A 21,904-nucleotide genomic window follows, 5' to 3' on the forward strand; every position below is an offset into this window, starting at 1 on the left:
TAGAACTGGCTGCCTTGCCTCCCTGGAACAAGGCAGAGTAGAAATGAACAGAAGTGTATTACTGTCTTCATCGCAGCGTCCTGCTAGATTTCATTTCATTTCATGAAAACCCAGATGTGCCCTGCCTCCTGTGCTCCATGTCACCTTTCCTTCTCCTTCTGATCGCTTTATAAACGCTAATTGTTTTCCTTTAGCAGAGTTCATGGGACCAAGAACAAAGCCAAGAAGGTTACAGGTGGCACCACAATGGAAACAGAGGAGAATAGGACAAGTTTTTGTTTCCTATTTTCTGCTGAGGATTGGAGTATAGACATGAGATTAATACATCTGCTTTGTGTGTCTGTGTGTGTGTGTGTATGTGCATATGTGTAATGTCTTTTAGGGGGAACTTGAACGGCAGCTTTTGCAAGCAAATCCAATTCTGGAATCATTTGGAAACGCGAAGACTGTGAAAAATGATAATTCATCTCGCTTCGTAAGTTTGAAAGCACCAGAAACCTTTCATTTCTCTGACGTCTGGGTAGATGTCTGACGTGATTAAGCAGCTGGAGTACTGTCTCTCCCTGGATTTTAAGGAGAGGCTAACAGACGTAGGCTAGACCAGTACTGCCCGGTAGAAACGTGATGAGTCGCATGGGATTTTCAATTTTCCAGGAGTGATTGTAGTGATATATTTACTGTATATAATTATATGGATGGATAATTGCCTTCAGGGCTGATCTGTAATGCTTGTCACGGGTTTGATGTGGCGGCAAAATGAGAGGCCTGTGGAGGACTTAGCGCACAGCACTGGGGTGTCCGTGGGTCCCAGACAGCGTTGGTGTTCAGCATAGTCACTTGTCCCGTTCATACTCGCTGATTCTTCAGCATAGGAACTCAGAATATTGGATCAGTACTGTGCCTTCTCTGTAAAAATTCTTCTTAGCTGTTGGGCTCTATTAGTTCCTGGAGAGCGTCCCTTTCTCTGTCTGTTGGACCATCAGTCCCAGAGTACCTGAGGCTGTCCTAGGCATGGCCAGATCGGCCTTCCTGCAGAGACCCTGCACTCCCCATCCAGCCACTCACAGTCGATACGTCGGTGGCAGACCTCCCTCCAGAGCCATATATGGCAAAATGGGGCCCACCTGCCGTCCATCTTTTACCCTGGATTATAGTCCTCCAGATGCATGACTGTTTCCACAGTGAGATCGGAGAGGGTCTTCAATTTCAGTTATTTCTACTTATATCGTTGAGAGTTAATTCTCTGGGTTTTGGTTTTTTTTTTTGTCCTTCCTGATATTAGAAGTATTTGTAGAAGTCCAGAGACTTCTATTCTGATGATTTTCTCAGTATTGAAGGCTGGAAGTCCACGACTGAAGTAGCGGCTGGGTTGGTTTTCTCTGTGGTCTCTTTCCTTGGCTTGTAGACGGCCACACAGACCTCCCTCTGCATGCGCCTGTGTCCTGTTCTCTTCTTGTAAGGACACCAGTCATGTGGGACTAGGGCCCTAGTGACCTCGTTTTAACTTAATTAGCTTTCTAAAGACCATGTCTCCAAATATAGTCCTGTTCTGAAGCACTGGGGCTTAGGACTTCAAATAAGAATTCGGGGCGGGACGTGACTCAGCCCGTGACACCCTCAGAGATAATTTTAAGTACAAGAGGCTCTCCCAAGTTAGGCGCAAAATAGGGATGTATTTGTTTGGAATATCGCATAAGTAAGATAAATTTTGAAGATTCATTTAACCCAAGTTCTTTAGGTAATGATTTTAGCTTTTTACGTACTGAGTGAGATGACAAATACACCTGTGTCGGCATGAAGCATGGCTGTGACTTTGGGGTTCATAAAGATCTGGGACACCATGCGTCATTGGTAGAGTTTTTATCTCCTGGATCATCAGCATTGAGCCTGAGCCACATTTAAATCCTAAATTCTTGCTTCTGAAAGCCTTGTGTTTGGTGGCCACATCATGGGATTGAAGATACCTCGAGCTACCAGCTTTGGCATGTGAATCTCTGTGAGGATTTATAAGGATTCTGAGTGGAAAATGTTTTATTTTACCACATAAATCAAGTTACCAGTCTATTCCCACCCCCACTGCCCCGAGCCACACTTGAAATTCAGGAGAAAGCATTTTGTGACGGTCTTCTCTTTGCCCGGCAAAGATAAACTGCAACCAGCCCTTTGGTAAAGAATGTTGCAAGTCTGTTACTGAGTGGTCGGGATCCATCTACCTGCTGGTGATGTCGTGTTTGGGACAGATGGACAAATAATTCCGTGTTGGTTCCCTGTTGCCATGTAACAAGTTGCCCTCAGCCCGGTGACTTGAAACCTGTATCACCTCAGAGTGTCTGTGAGATGGTGGTTTTGACTCGGGGCCCCTCATGGAGGTGTTGCTAAGGTGGTATTGGCTGGGGCTACAGTCCTCAGAAGGCTTGTGAGGCGGGAGGATCGTCTTCTGAGCTGACTCAGGTGGCTTTTGGCGGGAAGCCTTGATTCCTCACCTCAAGGAACCTTGGTTCCTCTCTGGAGGGATGCCCATTCCTGACGTGGCAGCTGGAGTTCCCCCAGAGCAGGTGGTCCAAGAGAGCAAGACAGAAGCTACACGGTGTTCTTTATGACCTTGGAAGTCACCCAAGCCTTGGTACATCCAAGCCTTTGATGGATTTTACTGATCACAAAGACCAGCCCTGAAACACGGTGGGAGGGGACTGCACAAATGCACTCTGATGGCAACACCAGACGTTGGGGATTACTGGCGCCATCTTGGAAGTTGGCTACCACAGGTCATTAGAGAGATTTCCATATTGACAGAGGCAGGCTGTGAGCTGTAATTTGCATTACTGTGGATCTGTGGCTCTCAATGGGAGAACCTTGGGGGACATTTGATAGTGTCTGGAGACATTTTTGGTTCGGTTCAGGTGACGGTAGTGGTACGCCTCTGGGATCTAGTGGGTAGAGGCCGGAGTTGCTCAGCATCCAACAGTGGACAGGACAGGCCCCGTGACCAAGAATTATGTAGCCCAAAATGCCATTTCTGTCGAGGTTGAGAAACCCCAGTTCAATTGGAGTCTAAATCAGGATCATCGCTTTTTGGAATTTATTTGCAAAGTAATTACTATCCATGAGTCTCGTTCAAGCTTATTATTTACATATCCTATGCCCAAGGTTGATGGAAGCAATTCTAGTAGGAACCTATTTTGTGTCCCACTGGCAGGAAGAATTTCTTTGTTTTCTGTCTTTTTCTTTTCTTTTTTTTTTAAAGTTTCTTAGTTTTCTAGCAGGATCGACTCCGGCAAGGCACTCCCATCTAATCTAGATCCTCGATAAACCCAGTTTCGGCTGGATGCCCCCTCCCCCAGCACTTGTGCTCCTGGATTACAGTCTCAACTATACTCAGTCTAATCTGTTAAAAGTCAATCTTCTTTAAGAAAAGATTTTTCACTGAGGCAGTGTTCTCACAGAGCTAGTTGTTCAACAGGAGAAACAAAGGTATCATTGTGGGCTCTTAGAAAGTCAACTTTATATCGTTATATAGGATTTTTTTTAAGATTCTATTTATTTATCTGACAGAGATCACAAGTAGGCAGAGAGGCAGGCAGAGGGAGAGGAGGAAGCAAGCTCCCTGCTGAGCAGAGAGCCTGATGTGGGGCTCGATCCCAGGACCTCGGGATCATGACCTGAGCCGAAGGCAGAGGCTTTAACCCACTGAGCCACCCAGGTGCCTCGCTATATAGGATTTTTTTTTAAAGAGATAGCAGTAGCTAGCTACTAACCCATCCTGAGGCATTAACTGCACAAAACCACAGCAAGTAGTTGGTTTTAGTGGTTCCATAAAAAATGGTGAGGTAATCTGTTGTGCCAGGGGACAGGAACTCAGTTGGCTGCGGGCATCCCTTTGGCAACTCCCAGTGGGTATAGCCAACACTTTGCTTCTCAGGCATTCGAGGGTAGCTGGTTTGGGCTCATCCTTCCGTCACATCTTCTAGAATTTAGATTTTGCTCTTAGGCCCCTCAGTTAACTACTGAGCTCCTGTCTTTTGCCAGGCACTGTGGTTCTTACGTTCTTTCCATTTGGATGTCTTAATGGAGCTCTCAGATTTCACACGTTCCAGTGGGACCTTTTCTATTCAAAAATCTGTTCCTTCCATCTTCTGTCAGGATGTGGTCCTAGCAGGTCACCCACTTGTGCATGCGTGAGATGAAATAAAGCCACAGAAACCCAGAGGAATAAAATAGCTAGGTATCCTCCTGTCCTCAGCCTGTCCTTGTGGCTTGTGTCCAGACTGGAGCGAATCCTGTCAGCCACACTTCTAGAATGCCTTTCAGATCTGCCCACGGTTCTCTTCCTGTCTCTCCTCAATACCCAGTGGGTCTAAAACCCCATCTGAGGTCGTTTCTCTGTCGCTCTGTGCACAGCGTCCTCTTGCCTTTCCTCCCAGTCTGTGAGTGAGCTCTACCCTGTCCTGCTGGTGTGTGATGCCTCTCACAGTCAGGCCCATCTCCCTGTTCTTTGGGTCCTTAGTCCCTGGCACCGGGCCTCACCAATGTAAGTATAGAGTAGGCGCATATTTATGTTACAGTAAATATACAGGAAGCACATATTTATGTTACAGCGTGTAAGTATACAGTAGGCGCATATTTATGTTACCGCGTGGTTCCCTCCACTCTTGCTGGTGAGCCCACCTTCATCCAGGTCTATGCAGTTGAGCTCGGGGCGTCTTGCGTGGACCAGACCCTCGGGGAACAGAGGGTTTGGGGAGTGGCGTCCCACGTCAGGCTGGGAGGGAAAAGTGCCACCGAGAGGCACGGGCGTGTACAGCGGAGCCGGTGGAGTTATTTTGTACAGGACACGGGCTTGCGGTGAAAGTATTTGAAACCGTCAACTCCGCAGGCTTTCGGATCCATTGGCTGCCATTCCTTTGATCTCGTAGAGACAAATCATTTCCTGAAAAAGCTTTTCTTTCAGAGATGCGGGCGTCTGGTTCGTGTTAGAGGGGACTCCGAGGAGAGCTTTACCCTCAGGAAAGAGCCGTTCCTGGTTAGGCCCGTTGTGTTTCTGGGGAAGCCACACGCATTCCAGATGGGAGATTTACGTCAAGTGAGCTCTTGTCCTGAAACCCTGAAAGCAGGGGCTCCAGTTTCTGACCGGCAGGGGTGGGCCCGTCTTCCGCTAGGGAGTCCCTCTCTGTATTTGGCCATTCTGCACTTTCCCTCCAAGTGGAGTCACTCAGGTAGTCCCCAGTATCGTGCACTTTTGCGTCAGGAGAGCTCGGTCACGCTCCTATGTCCTCACCGGCCTTCGTTAGCAAGCAGGCCCTCGGAACAGTTTTGTAAGAAAGTCGAACACAGTCCCTGCTCGTCCCGTAAGAACCCCCCCGAACTGAAAACTTGTGGGGACAGCTGTGACCGTGTCAGAGACTGAGTGTGGCCTCCAGCGGGAAACAGGCACGCGGCCATTTCACCTGGAGCCCGAGGCAGCCCTCCCGACACACCCCGTGGCCTCTGGGCCTATTTAGAGTCTTAGCACCTTGTTCACACCAGCCTGGGGGTGTCCCTGTACTTCCACTCTGTCCGTGTCACCCCAGCAATCCTCACATCCGTTTTCTAAGGAACGAGACTCCTTCCCTCAACCTGCTTTGCTCATGATAGAAGCTTCTGGTGCAGTTTGGAGATGCACACCCATCACCTGGCCTTGGATGAAAGCCAGCCTGTTGCTCCCTGAATGGGTTTCTCATTTTGGGCAACAGCTGCCCCCAGAGGGGCCGACAGGGGCCACTTCAGGTTGCCGTCAGCCAGAAGGATCTGTCTCTTGAAAATCACAGCGTGGTTTCTCTTGTGGCCAAGAGGGCAAATCCCACTGTGATGTGTCACGGGCTCCTGCCGCTCATGGTGGTTCTGGTTCCAAGAGCTTAAAGAAAACGAGCACAGAACTTCCCTTTAGTCACCATTCAGCTGGCAGCCGGCTCATAAGCTGTCAGTTCCCTCAGCTCAAGTGATGCTCCTCCTCTGAGACTTCCTCTGTGTCCCCGTGGCCCCTGCTGGCCCTCTAGAGGTGCCCTACCACAGCATCCTTCAGGCGTCAAAAGAGCACGATCTCCCGAGTCTGCTTCCGTTGGAGGCAGGGGGTATTAGGTCAGCCTCTCTCAAGGCCATAGTCATAGGATTCATGTAAAGTGAGGCTTTCGGGTCACATGAGGTAGGGTACCTCCCCCCTCCCCAGGAGCCCCACGTGTCTTCTTGTTGCACCTGGTTTTCCTAGCTCAGTCTGCGGTTTTCAAAATTGGAAAATTGGGTGAGTTCTTCATGAACGATCATCATCTTGAACAAAAAAATGTAATCAGGTATTGATTTTAATGAATTCTCCCTTTGTGTTTAGTTTCAAAAGTCAGCGTTACCGCAGCATTACTCAGCCCATACTGTCCAGAATTTGTGGTGGCATCCCAATACTGACGGCTCCGTTTATGTACTTAAAGCACGTATTTATGCAATAAATGTAGGATACAAAGGGGCGTAGCGTGTAAGAGGCTGGGAGAGAGGACTGGATACCCAGCAGAGAGTGTAGCCCACGTGTGTAATCTGTTCATAGGAAATAGGAGGAATGATGTTTAATTATATTTTTTTGTTGGTGTTTATCCAAGGGGTCCTAAGAGATCCTTATTTATAAAAATAAGGCTGAGTTAAATCTTGCATCCAGTAAAATTCACCTTTTTTTTTTTTTTTAAAGATTTTATTTATTTATTTGACAGATAGAGACCACAAGCAGGCAGAGAGGCAGGCAGAGAGAGAGGAGGAGGCAGGCTCCCTGCCAAGCAGAGAGCCCGATGTGGGGCTTGATCCCAAGACCCTGGGATCATGACCTGAGCCGAAAGCAGAGGCTTTAACCCACTGAGCCACCCAGGTGCCCTTAAGTGTACAGTTAGACGGGGTTAGACAAATGTGTTCCGTAGTGAAGCCAGCCCCGTGGCCCAGGGAGACTATTTCCTTCACTCCAGGAACCTTCCTTTTACCTTCATGTCGTCCGGTGCCTCCGCCTGCCCCAGCCCTGGGAACCCCTGATCAGTTTTGGCTCTGTGGTCTGTTTTCTTTAGGACGTCCAGTAAATGGAATCCCAGAATACATAGTGTTTTATGTCTGGTTCCTTTCATACAACATTGTGGGTATTTTGGACCCATCCACGTTGGTGGGTGTTTCTCTGGTCCCTTTATATCACTCAGTAAATTCTACCGTGTGACTGTACCTCAGTTTCTCTATCCGTTCACCACTGTGGTCCTCCAAGGGCAACAACCCAAAATTTTTCAGGCACCGTTTTGTGAAAAGCTTGGTCCTTTTTCTGTTAAATTATCTTGGGACCTTTTGTTGAAGGCGAATTGACCGTGTGTGTGTGGTCTGTTTCTGGACTCCCTTCTGATCCTCTGATCCGTATCTCCATATGGACCTACCAATACCAACCAACCTGTCCTAACGAACTTACAGCTTTTTGAAATCAGTGGTGCAAGTCCTTGAGGCTCTGCTCCTCTTTCTCAACATCACTGTGACTTTCTTAGGTCCTTTCCGTTTCCCTGTAAATCTTTGAATCAGCTTGTCCAATGGCCCAAGGAAAGCCCTTCAGTCCCTTGACCGTTCCTGTAACAAGCAAGTGTAGAGGCCAGCAAATAAACCATTTGTCGCCATTTGTCAGGTTTGTGGTTTTGCAAGACATTTAATTCATGAGATACTTGCTTTTATTTGCTTTCTCATTTTTATGATCACTTTACTGGTTTTGGTGTTCAGGATTATGATAACTTTATGAAATGAACAGTGAAATAATCACTATTTTCTGTTTCTGTAGAACAGTTATATTTAGTCAGGCCATTAAATTTTTCTTAGGAATTTGCAAAACTGTTTCATCAGACCAATCCATCATTTTAGAAAAAGTAATTATATTTCATTTTTAATGATTATGATCTATTCAAGTTTTCTCTCTCTCTCTCTTTTTTTTTTTTTTCCTTGAGTAGATTTCCATTTTCCTAGGAAATTCTATTATTCCGGTTTTTTTCAAGCCTGTCATGATAGGGCCAGATACAGTGTTCCTTCAATGCTGTGAAATCTTATCTCAGATTATGTAGAAGAATTTTTTTCTGAGTTCGAAATGATTAGGGTCTCATTTTTATTATACTAAAGCCCAGGAAGGTAACCTGTCCTGTTGCTGCTTTGGGGAAATTTACAGAAATTTGGGGAAATCTCCCTTCCGTTTCTCTTTGGGGTGATATTTACGACCCATTTTTGTAAGCAACTCATGGATACTTGGCGGGGCACAGTGGTTTGTCACTTTGTTTGTTTATATTCTCTGTGTCCTTACTTGTTTTTAATTGTTGTGGTTTCTTTTCAGGGCAAGTTTATTCGGATCAACTTTGATGTCACTGGGTACATCGTTGGGGCCAATATTGAAACGTGTATCCTTTTCGTAACGGCATCCTCCAAACTCAGGAGTGATGCCCTCTCTGGCCAGCCTTGGGGTGAGCCCCTGTGATATCCCTCCGGTCACCCAGATGATTGGACGGAAGCCTGAAGAGGTCGTGACTCAGTCAGGTACTCAGTGTTAACTCCCAAGTGTTATTCTGCTGGTGGTGGTTGTTTGAACACTGGGTCCTGCCCTGTTCACGTGGCCAGGGCCGTGGAGAGTCCCGCTGAGCTGAGGACTGCCTGCTCGTGAGCCAGGAAAGGCTGCTACGATGCACTCCAGCGCATGCCATCCTACAGAACCACTCTTCAGCGGGGTGGGGGGGGCCCCTTTTGACCGTCTGCTCCTGGTATCCGTGGGATGGGCATGTGCCCCCCAAAACAAGCCCCACGAACGTGCAGAGTTCAAGTCGTTTCAGTGAATGTTCAGGAGACAACCAGAGGAAAAACAAATGTCAACTACGTAGAATCATCCGAGGAAATGTCACAGGCCCAGCACGGCCCTCAGGAGTGGTAACTCAGTACAGAATCAATTTGAGTAAAGTAATAATACAGATGATTCTGAATGATGGTATATCGGTTAGGAAGGATCCAGGTGACAATTCTCTGCTCCTTCTGGCAAGTATGAGAGATCCCATGATAGACATACGTGTTTCAATCCCTCAGATAAGGGAGAGATCAACGTTTTCCCATTAATTCAGAATTGTGGCTTACGTCTCTGAATACGCTCAGAGCCAGAAACAAAAATCACTTGCGAAATGACGGGTATGGATTTGGAGTTTCCTCGCATCGGTCTGCTAAGGCATTCGCGCAAACGTATGTTCCGCCAAATGTGGAGGCTGTGTTTGGGTTGATCTAATTGAAAATCTAGCTATATGGCATATACGGAATTAATTCACTTGGTGAAGTCTCAGATCCGCGCCCCGGGTGCCCAGGCAGGTGTGCCGTGGTGCGAGTGGCAGGAGCGGGCTGGGGGTGAGCAGGTGCTGAGTGGGAACCCCAGGTGGGGTTGCTCCCAGCCAGCTCTGGAGAAACAGCAAGAGCAGGCCAGTAGCTGATTGGATCAGGGCTGTCTCTGGTGTTTGGAAAGTCCGAGCAACACTGTGGCTGTCAAGGGCCTCCCCCGCCCCCACCCAACCCCTGCAGCATGAGGCTTTCCAAGAGGGGCTCTCAGGGAATGCAGGGTCAATTTTGTGGGTTATGGGGTCCAACCGAGCTCTGATTCCTGACTCTGCCACTCTGCCACTGTGCTATTTTAATCCCCTTTGTGCTTTGGTTTCCTTGTTCCTGAGATTGTATCAACTGCTGGAAGACTTTTCCTGCTTTCAGCCGCTCTACTTCCTTTCATAGAAACTTCTTAGAGGTCCTGGTTTGGTGCTGTGTTCTTTGAATATTACCCAGATTAGGGGCCGGTGGGGCAGAGGTGGGCTCGGGCAGCACCCTGACCTTCAAGTTTCCTCCTTCCGTGATCCTCAGAGATGAGGAAGGGACATAAATGCGTCATTTTCCTTTTTCACTCACAAGTTTTAATCGTTCAGAATGGTTCATCGCCGGAGGGCTAATAGATATCCAAGAAAGTGTTTTACAACCTAAATTTGTGTAGACACTGAGACAGGGCTGGCCACCTCTGCAATTCGATCCTTAACCATCTTCGCTCAGACCTTCTGGAAAAATCTCGTGCTGTTCGTCAAGCAAAAGATGAGCGTACTTTTCATATCTTTTACCAGTTACTGTCCGGAGCAGGAGAACACCTAAAGTGTAAGTTACAAAGTTTCTCACTATTTTCTATTTATTGGAATATGGTTTTTTATATTAAGTTTTTTTGAAAGAGCGCAAACGTTTTGGGGAAACGGCATGGCCGACCCTTGGTCAGTACAGGGCTGGAGGCATCACACCCCCTATCGTCACAAATTCACATGTAACTTGTGACTCCCCCACAGCCTAACTACCTGTAGCCAACTGTTGAGAAGGCTTTCCGACAACCAGCCCATTAGCATGTGTTTTACATGTTATATGCTCTATTCTTACAATAAAGCAAACTAGAGAAGGAAATGCTGAGGAAATCCCACACAACAAAATGGAAACGAGACTGAACTTCTGTGCCATGCGAGGGATACTCAATTTTAAGTAGCAGTTCTGTGGGCAGTGTTACCTTAGCTTCTGTATGTGCTTTTTCTTTAAAAGAAGTTTTAGGGGCGCCTGGGTGGCTCAGTTGGTTAAGCATCTGCCTTCGGCTCAGGTCATGATCCTGGGGTCCTGGGATCAAGTCCCAAATCGGGCTCCTTATTCAGCGGGGAGCCTGCTTCTCCCTCTCCCTCAGCCCCTCCCCTTGCTTGTGCTCTCTCTTTCTCTCTCAGATGAATAAAGATTCAAAATTAGAAGCTTTAAATTAGACGAAGAATTTTTTTTTTGAGTTCTGTTTCAACATTTGTAAGCATAAAAAGTAAGAACAAATAAAATTACATTCAGTAAATATTTTTATTCCCAGGTTTACAACTAAACACTTACATATGCTTCCACAAGTACTAGAAGGAACTTAGAGTAGACTTTTGTTTATTTTATCTTGAAGCCTGAGGACTGGAAGCTCTGGGACCGGTTGGGGGCCAAGTTCCCGGTCAGAAGTTTGCTGGATCAGAGGTCTTTGAGGGCGAGGGGAGGATGTACAACTTCCTGATTTCTTCTGAGTCTTGAATTCAGGGCTCGTTCCATGTGACCATTACGTGTGTTATCCAGGGATCCCAACAGACACGGGCCTTGTACTCCCATCTGTCACCCAGGGCTCAGGTTCTTGCTAACCACACACACCTGCGAAAGCATTCAGCCCAGAAACGAGAGTGAGACCTGCAGGGAAAAAATGAGCCACAAAAAGTCTGCTTGGCAGAAAGTCTGCAGGAGAGCACGTGGGAACATGGAGCGTGGGGCTCAGGAGCCCGTCTGTTCCTATCCCCCCTGAGAGACACCCGCCTCTCGAGAAACACACTTCTCGAAAGGGAGCGTTCCATTCTGATCCATGGTCCCTAAAACGCAAGTGACCAATGCAGCAGCCGTTAGAATAGTCTGTTGTACACACAGGTTGTGTGGCCCTCGCAAAGGCAAACTTATGCCAGACAGACGGCTTGGAGAAAGGGTTTCGGGGCGCTGGTCGGGCCAGTGGTCTGGGTCTGTACCTTTCACGTCTGGACGACGGACAGCCATCACTTCCGGCTGCCGATTTCATAGAGCCTGTAAACCACCATCCCCAAAACTCCCGGTTGCAATTTTTAGCTGACCCCCTTATTTTCCCTCTCTGACGTAGCTGTTGGAGAACTATGTATTTTAAGATTATTTATTTGACAGAGGGAGACGCAGTGAGAGAGAGAACACAAGCAGGGGTTGTGGGAGAGAGAGAAGCAGGCTTCCCACTGAGCAGGGAGCCCAAGGCAGGACTCGATCCCAGGACCCCAAGACCATAACCTGAGCCAAAGGCAGACACTTAATGACTGAGCCCCCACCACCCCAGGCGCCCCAACTGTGTGGTTTTGAAATGTGTCTACGAAGAGAGAAAAAGCATGGCAGGAAGTATGTGTGTTGGTGGGGAGGACACGAGCCACCGCTCCCTGCGATTGGCCGCGGGCTCCTTGGGGCGGAGGGATGTACACCATATCCCATTCTCTTTCCTTGCAGCGGATTTGCTCCTGGAAGGGTTTAATAACTATAGATTCCTCTCGAATGGCTACATCCCCATCCCGGGACAGCAAGACAAGGATAACTTCCAGGAGACCATGGAGGCGATGCACATCATGGGTTTCTCTCACGAGGAGATTCTGTGTATGTGGGCTTTCCCTGCCAGGCTGCCGCCCCTTCGATGAGACGTACCCACGGGGGGTGAGGGACGTAGCCCCAAAAACAACCAAGCGAATCACAGGAACCGCCCCGATCCTACAAATTCCTTATGGGACCCACGTTGCTGAAAAGTTCTGTGTAGCTGATTTTTAGCACAAGATAAATGAGGATATGTCTCTGCTACATTTTGAAGCAATAATTTTTGTTTTTTGCTTTTCACATCCATATAAAGCAATGCTTAAAGTAGTGTCTTCGGTGCTACAGTTCGGAAACATTTCTTTCAAAAAGGAGAGGAATACGGATCAAGCGTCCATGCCAGAAAATACAGGTACGTGGACCAGTGCAGGTTTTGTTTCTGTTGCGTTGCTGTGGTGACGCCGTGTCATGTGGTTCGTCGTGCTGTCCTCTGGGCATGTGGGCAGTTTGCATGGGAAGGAGCTCGTGCAACACTCCTCCGAGCCGTCTGGAGTGGAGCGTCTGCCGAATGAGTCCCTGAGTGAGGGAGGAGCCGGGGTGGCAGTAGACACACTGTCCCAGCCCTGGGTGGGGGGCGGGGGGGATGTAGGGTAATGGGGCCAGGACAGCATATACCGTAGACCCCATGCAGCTCATCTGAATGGGACCGTAGGTACAAGTTCTGGCGTGTTGTTCCCCTGCCGGGAAGAGAGGCCCCATGTTGCCAAATATTGATATTTTTCAAGGAAATCTAGATTTTACAATGAGATCTCCAGCTTTGACATGTTAAACACAGTTTTTTTTTTTTTTTTAAGATTTTATTTATTTATTTGACAGACAGAGATCACAAGTAGGCAGTGAGGCAGGTACAGAGAGAGAGAGAGGAGGAAACAGGCTCCCTGCTGAGCAGAGAGCCCAATGCGGGACTCGATCCCAGGACCCTGAGATCATGACCTGAGCCGAAGGCAGCGGCTTAACCCACTGAGCCACCCAGGCGCCCGTTAAACACAGTTTTAAGCCTGGGCATCCTCCGTGGGTTCTGAGGCTCTGGGACTTAGTTAAGCAGCCCGGAGTAAGGATCTGTGGCCTGTCTCGAATCCTGAGTGGGATTCGCTGGAAAGGACACAGACCCAAACCTTGTCCTTCCTGAAGCCTTGCTCAGCCCGTGTCCAGATAAGGCTTCTTACTGAGTAGGTCGCGACTAGGCCCAGGTGAAGGTTTCGTACTTAGGAGATTTGTCACACCCTAGTTGCACAGAAGCTCTGCCATCTGCTTGGGATGAATGTGATGGAGTTTACCCGGGCCATCCTCACGCCCCGGATCAAGGTCGGCCGAGACTACGTGCAGAAAGCCCAGACCAAGGAGCAGGTGAGCTCCCGCTGTGGGCACACATCTGTCTGAAAGACGCACTGCACTGTTGCCTGGAGACCTTCCCGATCGTGGGTGTTCCTTGGTGCCGTGTATCGTCCTGCTCTCGTACCCTTTCCTCTTTTTCAGAAACATTTTTAAGGGACTGTTTAAAAAGCAAATGTGAAATGTCGCCTTTGGGTTCTCCCGGGGAAACAGGTCGTCCGCCGTGGGGGCTCTCGGCTCCCCGGCCCCCATGCAAGTGGCCCAGCGCCAAGATTTTGGGGGTCGGATGCACCCGTTTCATGGCCGGCTCCTTTCAGATGGGGGCCGATTCGCAGACCCCTGTGGGCGTCGTGAGGGCTCTCTTTATTCCCGGGCACCTTTGCCCATCCCCAAAATCGGTTACCACCAGTTTCATTGTACCGAAACCCCCCGTGCTACGGGAAAGTGATACGGGGTTTGGTAGCAAATGCTCTTGGGTTTGGGGAGCCCATGAAACTCCAGGTGACCCTAATATTGTGTTGTTGAGATCACTTCCAGAATTAAAGTTTGGTGTTGTCTAATCACAGGCAGATTTTGCAGTAGAGGCCTTGGCAAAAGCAACGTACGAGCGGCTCTTCCGCTGGCTCGTTCACCGGATCAACAAAGCTCTAGATAGGACCAAGCGTCAGGGCGCATCCTTCATCGGAATCCTGGATATCGCTGGATTCGAGATATTTGAGGTATGTCTCTCCGTCTCCGTTTCTCTCGCTCTTTCCTCCCCTCCCCCTGCTGTCTTATCTGTTCCTCTTTGAGTCTGTGTTCATGCCAGCCCCTGTGACCCTGGTGCAGTCCCCGCCTTTCTAGTCGAGTCCAGCAGGGGTGCTGTGAGGAAACCTGGGGGATGGAGGAGAGGGGGCGCCGCTTGAGAAGCGGAGTCTCGGGAGGGGTCTTGGCAGTTAACAGGGGAGGACCCTTGGAGGAGGAGAAGCCCCCAGTATGATGAGAGCGAGCCCAGTGGTCTTTTAGGGGAGAGAATCACCAAGTGTTAGAAACTGCTAGAAAGCCAGCGTGGCTCAAACCACAGCTGCCAGGAGGGACAAGGAGGAACAGACACGGACAAGGAACCGCGGAAGATTGTGCTCTGTGTCCCAGAGATCCAGCCGCAGCGTCTGATGGTGCTGTCTGTCTGTCTCATTGTCGCTCTGACTGGGTTCGTCCACACACTCGGCATCTGTCCCTCCTGGGTGTGGAGACCCACGTCTGTGAAAGTTTTGCAAGAAGGACGGTAGTTTTGATCTCCTAAAAACGTGTCTCTTGGATGCTCAGGTACAAATACTAAATCACACACTTTGGGGATCCGTGTTGCCCTTGGCTGCGACTGGGTGGTGAGCCGTCTTGCTTGAAAAGGAACTTTAAAATGCTCGGTCTCTCCTGATGAGATCTGAATGTTAGCGGTCCAAGCAGTCTTACCTGCTGAGCTGCCACCGGGAGAGACCGCGCTAAGAGGAACTGATCTGTTAAAAAAAAAAACAAAAAACAACCTTGAGAAATCGTGGATGGTGGCCTGCTACATGTCGCGTTAAAAAAAAATCTGTCACTTTCCCCTATACAAACAGTCAGGAGATACAATGAAAGAAAAGATCCCCAGTGCCAACTGCAACAAAAACATGAGATTCTGAAGAATCCATTTAAGAAGAAATAGGCACAGTTTAGCAGAAGGCGCCCTCCCAATGCTCCCGTGAGAAACAGAAGAACAAACGGGAAATCATGCCTTGTTCTTGGATGGGAAAAGCCTGCACCATAAAGGTGTGAATTTCCTCCACTTTATCTCTCAATATGTGTTCAAAACTCGTGGGTCGGCATTTTTGACAAGTGAATTAATGAAAAATAATGGTAAAATTCTGGGAAATGAAAAGGATATTAAAAAGATACAGAACATAATAAAACTGCAGGACTTGAAAAAGGGCAGATTTGACCTATGAATAGACAGACAGTAGAAAAATATAAAAAAGCTAGAAAGGCTTTAGAAAGCCTTTATTTAGAAAGCGTTCTTTGTCCTGGGGAGAGAACAGAAAAGGCCTCAATGTCCACCGTTAGGAAACTAACTGAGTCACTGAATCCCAGCATCTCCATACAGCAAAGTACGGATCTGTGGAAACACATCAAGACACAGTGACAAATTTAAAGTCAAGGTGGCATGCACACATCTGAGTGCACAGACTCTCTGGAAGGGTCTGGAGAAGCAGGCAACATGAGACCTCTCAACACAGCTCTTTGTCCGTCCGTCCTTCTGTGCCATGCGTTACTGCTGTGGGAATGGATGATAGAAAAATGCCATTGGCGGCTCCATGGGAAAGAAGTAGAAAAATCCTTTTTGGCGAAGTGCCGTGCCACAGAACTGCCCAGGCCAAATCAGGCAGTCAGATCTCCCATCCTCGATGCACGCGCCTCCGCGTGAGTCGGCCCCAGCGGGCCGGCCTCTGTCCCCAGACCCCGCTGCCATTGGCAGGCTGTCCGCCCTCCGAGCACAACCTCGTTGGGAAACAGGAGAGCACCCCGAGGGGGGAGAGTTGGAACGGCTTTCGCAGACTCTAAATCCGTTCCTCAGAGATGGATTACACGTTCCCTAACTGAAGATCCCTTTTCCTAATGAAAGACGTTATTCATGGGCACCTGCTATGCGGGGACAGCGTGGAGGAGGGAGCGAAGGTTGAGAACTTCTACTACGTAAGGTGATCGCTTGTGAAAGATAGACCCCTCCAGCCCTCCAGCCCTCCACCCTTCTGCCTCTCCACCCCTCTACCCCTGCACCCCTCCTCCCCTGCACGCTCCCATCTCTCCAGCCCTCCACCCCTCCACCCTTCCCCATTCCAGCCCTCCACTAGAGTAGAGAAGTGGGCAGGGTTGACAGGAGGAAAGAGCAGTGTCTGTCGCACGGGGAAGCTGCTCGGGCTGAGGGCAGCACGCTAGCATCGTTTCTGCGGAAGTACAGTGAACACAGTAGGCTGAACGGGGACAGCGATGTATGTACACGTCTCCAGGCTCACCGCCATGAACGTGGTCATCCTCTGTCACCACCCAGCAGGGACACTGCTAAGGGAAGGGAACGCACGGAGAGGCGGCCTGGAGCCTCCCATGTGCAGAGGGCTCGTGTGGGCCTGAGCGGGATCTCAGCAGCCACCCCTGAGGTCAAGAGGACTCCTGCAGCTGCTGCAGAGCCCGTGGCTGAGGAGAAAGGGGACCGGAAGTGCACCACGGTCTCCCCACTCCCAACTGAGGGCTGCACACCCCACGCGGCCACTTGCTTTTCCTTCCTTTTCCCTCTTTATTTCCTCGCTTCTTCCTCTGCTTCTGTCCGGAACCATTCAGCAGCAGGCGCCGGGCTGTCGTACGCGTAGGTCACGCACATCGCACACTGAGCTCAGGGCCTTCAGTTTCCCTTCTCGGTGCATGTTGCTGATGTCCCTGGCCTAGGCCGCAGGGACTGCCGATCATGCGGGGTGGGTGCCATGGCCGAGTGTGTGGTGGGCATCCTGTGGGTTCCCCTGAAGCTGACAGGTCCTGTTCTCACCCTGCCGGTGGCCGCCCATAGCTGAACTCGTTCGAGCAGCTGTGCATCAACTACACCAACGAGAAGCTGCAACAGCTGTTCAACCACACCATGTTCGTGCTGGAGCAGGAGGAGTACCAGCGCGAGGGCATCGAGTGGAGCTTCATCGACTTTGGGCTCGACCTGCAGCCCTGCATCGACCTCATCGAGAGACCCGTAAGGCCGCGATCCTGTGCGGGACTTCCGGGCTCTGCCGCCACTCATCCCCCAAGTGGTCTTGTCTTAAGTAGGCTCCATGCCCAGCGTGGGGCTCGAACCCCCAACCCCAATATTAAGAGTCACTTCCTCCACAGACAGAGCCAGCCCTCAGCCCCTGCCCCGGCCAAATCAGTCTTAAGACAGTTTTTTAACGTAAAAGATGTAGGAAGGTGATACTTTAATAAAAAGAACTATTTAAAAAGCAAGCATGCAGCCAGGCAGGCCCTCCCTCAGCCCTTGTGTGGGGGAGCCTGCTGCCTGCAGACCGCTCTTGAGGCACTGCTCAGCCCCCCTACCCCCACTACACGCACCTGCCAGGGCTACACAGGCCGCCGCCCTTGGCCAGGAGCAGGACATGGCATCCAGACTCATTTTTCACATCACTATCCTTGGGAGCATAAAGCTCTTCTTATTTTGGCAGTGTTTTTTTCTCTCTCTCTCTTTTTTTTTTCCTAATTTGAAGTTTTGGGGGTTTTTTGGGCACATGTTTTTTGGTTTTGTTTTGGGTTTTTTTTTTTTTAGTTGAGAGAGAGAGAGAGAGCGGGGTGGCAGCAGATGGGGAGGGAGAAGCAGACTCCCCACTGATCAGGGAGCCTGATTCGGGACTCAATCCCGGGACCCTGAGGTATGACCTGAGCCAAAGGCAGATGCTTCACTGGGCAGGTGCCCCTGGGCAGGTGTACTTTATACAGCACTCTTAGCAAGCATCAGGTGTTCTTTCCCCTTTGGTTTAGTGTTAACGCAAAAATAGACAGGACTGAGGAGCCTGGGGGACTCAGTCACTAAGCATCTGCCTTCAGCTACAGGTCATCATCCCAGGGTTCTGGGATCAAGTCCTGCATCCGGCTCCCTGCTCAGTGGGGAGCCTGCTTCCCCCCACCCCACCCTGTTTCTCTCTCTCTCAAATAAAACCTTTTTAGAAAAAAAAAAAAAGAAAGAAAAGAAAAGAAATACATCGGACCACATAGAACTTATTCACTTAGGATCTTAAGCAAATATTAATGACTTGGCTCTATTCCCTGGCGGTCAGGAAGGGAGGCTCAGCAAGGCACTTACAGACCTGTCCTCCCCCCACCCCATACAGCCTGCGGCCTCAGATAGACACCTTGTCCCAGACTTCCAGCTCTGTAGAAATCCCCAGCGAAAAGAGACACAGTAACACTGCTTGACAGTGAAGGATGAAGTAGCAAAAATACAAAGACCCAATTGGGGACATTTATAATGACGCTGTCACCGAGCCATTTAGAAAAGGTTAAATTACATTCGGAATCCTATTTCAGAACTTAAGGATATTTTCATTGGAAGGTATTAAAATGTAAGAATCATGCTAGAAAGACGAATGAGCCCTCATTAGTGTGAGTACAGATCTTCAGAGTCTGGTGAGCGGGGCCCGTTGAGTGACCTACCTCTCTAATCTCGGCGGCTTGGCGGGCACCTAGTCCTGCCCACCTCTGATGATCGCTCTTTGAGCTGCTCTAAGCCCATGGGTTCTTGAAGGTGGAGGAGCCCTAAAGCAGTTGGCTGCCGGGGGCTCATCGCAGGGACACCCCCACACACAGCTTCTGCCTGCTGGTGTGCATTGTGCCAGTGGCCTTCCAGCTGATGGTCACACTGACTCCTGGGTGCGTTAAGCAATGCTTGTGTACAGCTGGCCTTTCCCTAGTGGACGCCAAGGCCGCATGAGCTCAAGAAGACGGCCGGTTTCATAGGTGCACCTGGAGGCTTGTCCCACCGACTGGCCGTAGTTGTGGGGTGACTGTGATGGCTGACCCGGATGCAGTGACCTAGTCCTTGACAATTTAACTGTTTGTGTTGCTGTCACGCGTCCCCCACTTGCCTCCAAAAGGGAAGTCCCTGCAGGGGCTCTGCGCTCTTTTTCTGTACGGAGACATAACTTGCAGGCCGTGAAGTCCGGTGGCCTAGGCCTGGCTCACTGGTGTCCACGTCTTCCCAAGTCTGCCTCCTGCTCACATTCTGGTCCTCCTGGGCAGGGATGTCGGGCCCTCCCCACCCCCCGTGGTGTGGGTCCACTTTCTCCCATGTTTTCTGGGCCTTTCTGTAGGGACCCAGCCCCACAAAACTAAACAGCCTGGCTCGCGAGTGTCGGCCGGAATAAATCCAGACGCTCAGCTGATGGATCCTCACCCCAACTTTCATATTCTCTGCTGGATTCTGGTTCCACTGTTGGCCAAGCGTGAGGGGACGCGTCTTATTTCATGGTCCCTTAAACAGGAGCTGCAATCACTTAGGGTGTAAGGTGTTGGAGGCGCTCCACCCAGTTGAGGGGTGCGTTTATTCTGGTTTTCTTTCATTTTAAAAAATTCCCCTTTCTCATGCGTCCCCCGCCCCCCAGCAACCATACTTTGTTCTGGTGGAGGTTTTAGGGTCCTGTCCCTGGCCAGCCCCTGAATGTAGTCAGTGTTCAGCTCTGTGGCCCCAGCTCCCGGCCCTTGCTGGGGTCCCTCAGTGGCTGCCTCTTGTCACCAGGCGAACCCCCCTGGCGTTCTGGCCCTTCTGGATGAAGAGTGCTGGTTCCCGAAGGCCACAGACAAAACCTTCGTGGAGAAGCTGGTTCAGGAGCAAGGCTCCCACTCCAAGTTCCAGAAGCCGCGGCAGCTGAAGGACAAAGCGGACTTCTGCATCATACACTACGCGGGCAAGGTACGGGCCGCGCCAGCAGATCCTGCCGTGTCCCCGAGGCCGGGGACGGCCGTGCGGAGACGCGTGCGTGTGCACGCACGATCCCGCCCTGCCGTGTGCATGCGCAAGTCTCCATGCCGTGAGTGTGCCGTGCGCATGTCATGTGTGCGCCCGCCTTGCCGTGCGCGTGCCTGGCGCATGGCCCCTGTGTCGCCCGGCCAGCCGGGGGGCCCGCGAGCTTTCTGGCAGAAGGCTGAAAGCGTTCCCTGTGTGTGTTTGTGTTTCCCGCGTGGCCCGCCACCCGCCAGGTGGACTACAAGGCGGACGAGTGGCTGATGAAGAACATGGACCCGCTGAACGACAACGTGGCCACCCTCCTGCACCAGTCGTCGGACAGATTCGTGGCGGAGCTTTGGAAGGACGGTAAGGACGCGCCCCTGTCTGCAGTGACGCCTGCCCGGGAGCTTTGCCAGTTACGGCTTCTAGGTGGTTCGTCCACGTAGATCTGTGTCCCAAGACTCGCTCTCCCTAGAGCAGGGCTGCCGCTAGACCCAGTCCCCACCTGGTACCCCGCCTGGGTCCCCTGACCCTGCCTTCTCAGTTAGACGCTGCGGGAGGTGGGGACCATTCTAGGGACTGTTCTAGGGCCCGGCTGGGTTGCGCTCCAGGGCCGCTGGACACAGGGCCAGAGAAGCCCCTCCACAGCTTGCTGTGTGGCTCAGCTGAGCCCTCTGCTCACACACAGAGCGGCCGCCAAATAAGTTTGAGAACCCCACGCAGAGATGATCTTTTCTTTCCACCAGCCCCCGTAGTGGTTTTCTTTACAGGAGCCTCAGCTGCAGGGTCTGGCCGTTTGGTCATAGACTGGAAGGTTTGCTAGGACTAGAAGGAGGACAGCCGGGAGTCCACGCACAGCGGGAGGCCGTGCCTCCTGGGGTTTGCGCTCACTGCAGTGTCATCCTGGTCGCATGTCCCCTTCACATAGCCTCAGGCCACCTGGGCTCTCCGCCCTGAATCTGCCCCTGCCTCCACGCCAGGTCAGGCTTCGTTGGGAGCCTGGCTCGCTTCTGCTTTTCCTGTAGCACCTGCGGACCTCGTGACCTAGCCATCTCCTCAGCGGAGAAAGAGGCCCAGGAAGGGGAAAGAGAAGGGGTGAGGGCTGTGGAGGCGGAAGGACAGAGCAGAGGGAGTGTTGAGAACGTGAGGAGGGCAAAGGGCGGCCTGAGTCAAGAATGGTCGTGCGTACCTGCTGGGCCTGCTGGGGAGGCAGCACGGCGCACGGGGGTCCTAGGAGGGATGGTCCACCTGAGACCCTAGAAGGAGGGACTCGGGGAGGCTTGGTCATTTTTGTGTCTTCCCACAAGAGTCTCCAGCCAGATGCTGCATGTTCCCTGTCAGGATGATGAGCCGGGCAGTCGAGGGGGCTCCCTGAGCTCTGGGCAGAGCAGCTGGCGGCAGCTGGATACACGAGGGTCCCCGAGTCCATTGCTCGGAAGCGGTGGCTCGGGGATGTGAGACGTGGAACCAGAGTGGACAAGACCACTCAGAGCACCGGTTGGCACGGGGCTCACAGTGCCAGACAGTGTGAGGGGGAGCATGCGAGGGACAGGTCCCTTTCGCCACAACCCTGCCACTTGACGAGCCCTGGGCCCTCCCTTCTCCTGGTGCTCCGGTCAGACCTCCGAGCACAGGAAAGAGAAAATGCGCACGAGCTGTTGAGTCCTGCAGCGGCTGGGATGGGTGCCCCACGATGGGGCGGAATGAGCCTTCAAAGATAGGCGTTAGAGGAAGGGTGGCCCTCTGGCCCAGGGAGCTGAGGCAGTTGGTTGTGGACACAGAGTTAGTCGCCTGGTCCTTGAAGGATGACAGTTTGTTGAGTCGCGAAGCCTGGCATTGACCGAGCACGTCCCAGGTGCCAGGCGTGGT

The 21,904-nt window shown here is 51.0% G+C and overlaps 1 protein-coding gene across 6 annotated transcripts in view; it reads left to right on the plus strand.

Moving 5' to 3' along the window:
• Window positions 1-21,904, plus strand: part of MYH10 (myosin heavy chain 10) — a 118,115-nt gene that overhangs the window by 48,231 nt on the left and 47,980 nt on the right. For all 6 annotated transcript variants that reach the window (XM_059380380.1, XM_059380379.1, XM_059380383.1 and 3 more), the window contains 10 exons: window positions 383-475; window positions 8,351-8,414; window positions 10,081-10,179; window positions 12,085-12,228; window positions 12,476-12,571; window positions 13,448-13,566; window positions 14,118-14,270; window positions 17,123-17,296; window positions 19,826-19,999; window positions 20,287-20,401. In XM_059380380.1, the coding sequence (XP_059236363.1) occupies window positions 383-475; window positions 8,351-8,414; window positions 10,081-10,179; window positions 12,085-12,228; window positions 12,476-12,571; window positions 13,448-13,566; window positions 14,118-14,270; window positions 17,123-17,296; window positions 19,826-19,999; window positions 20,287-20,401 (1,231 nt within the window). The remainder of the gene's footprint in view (window positions 1-382; window positions 476-8,350; window positions 8,415-10,080; window positions 10,180-12,084; window positions 12,229-12,475; window positions 12,572-13,447; window positions 13,567-14,117; window positions 14,271-17,122; window positions 17,297-19,825; window positions 20,000-20,286; window positions 20,402-21,904) is intronic.

The sequence above is a fragment of the Mustela nigripes genome, chromosome 16 (genome assembly GCF_022355385.1).
Source record: "Mustela nigripes isolate SB6536 chromosome 16, MUSNIG.SB6536, whole genome shotgun sequence".
Classification (NCBI taxonomy): Eukaryota; Metazoa; Chordata; class Mammalia; order Carnivora; family Mustelidae; genus Mustela; species Mustela nigripes.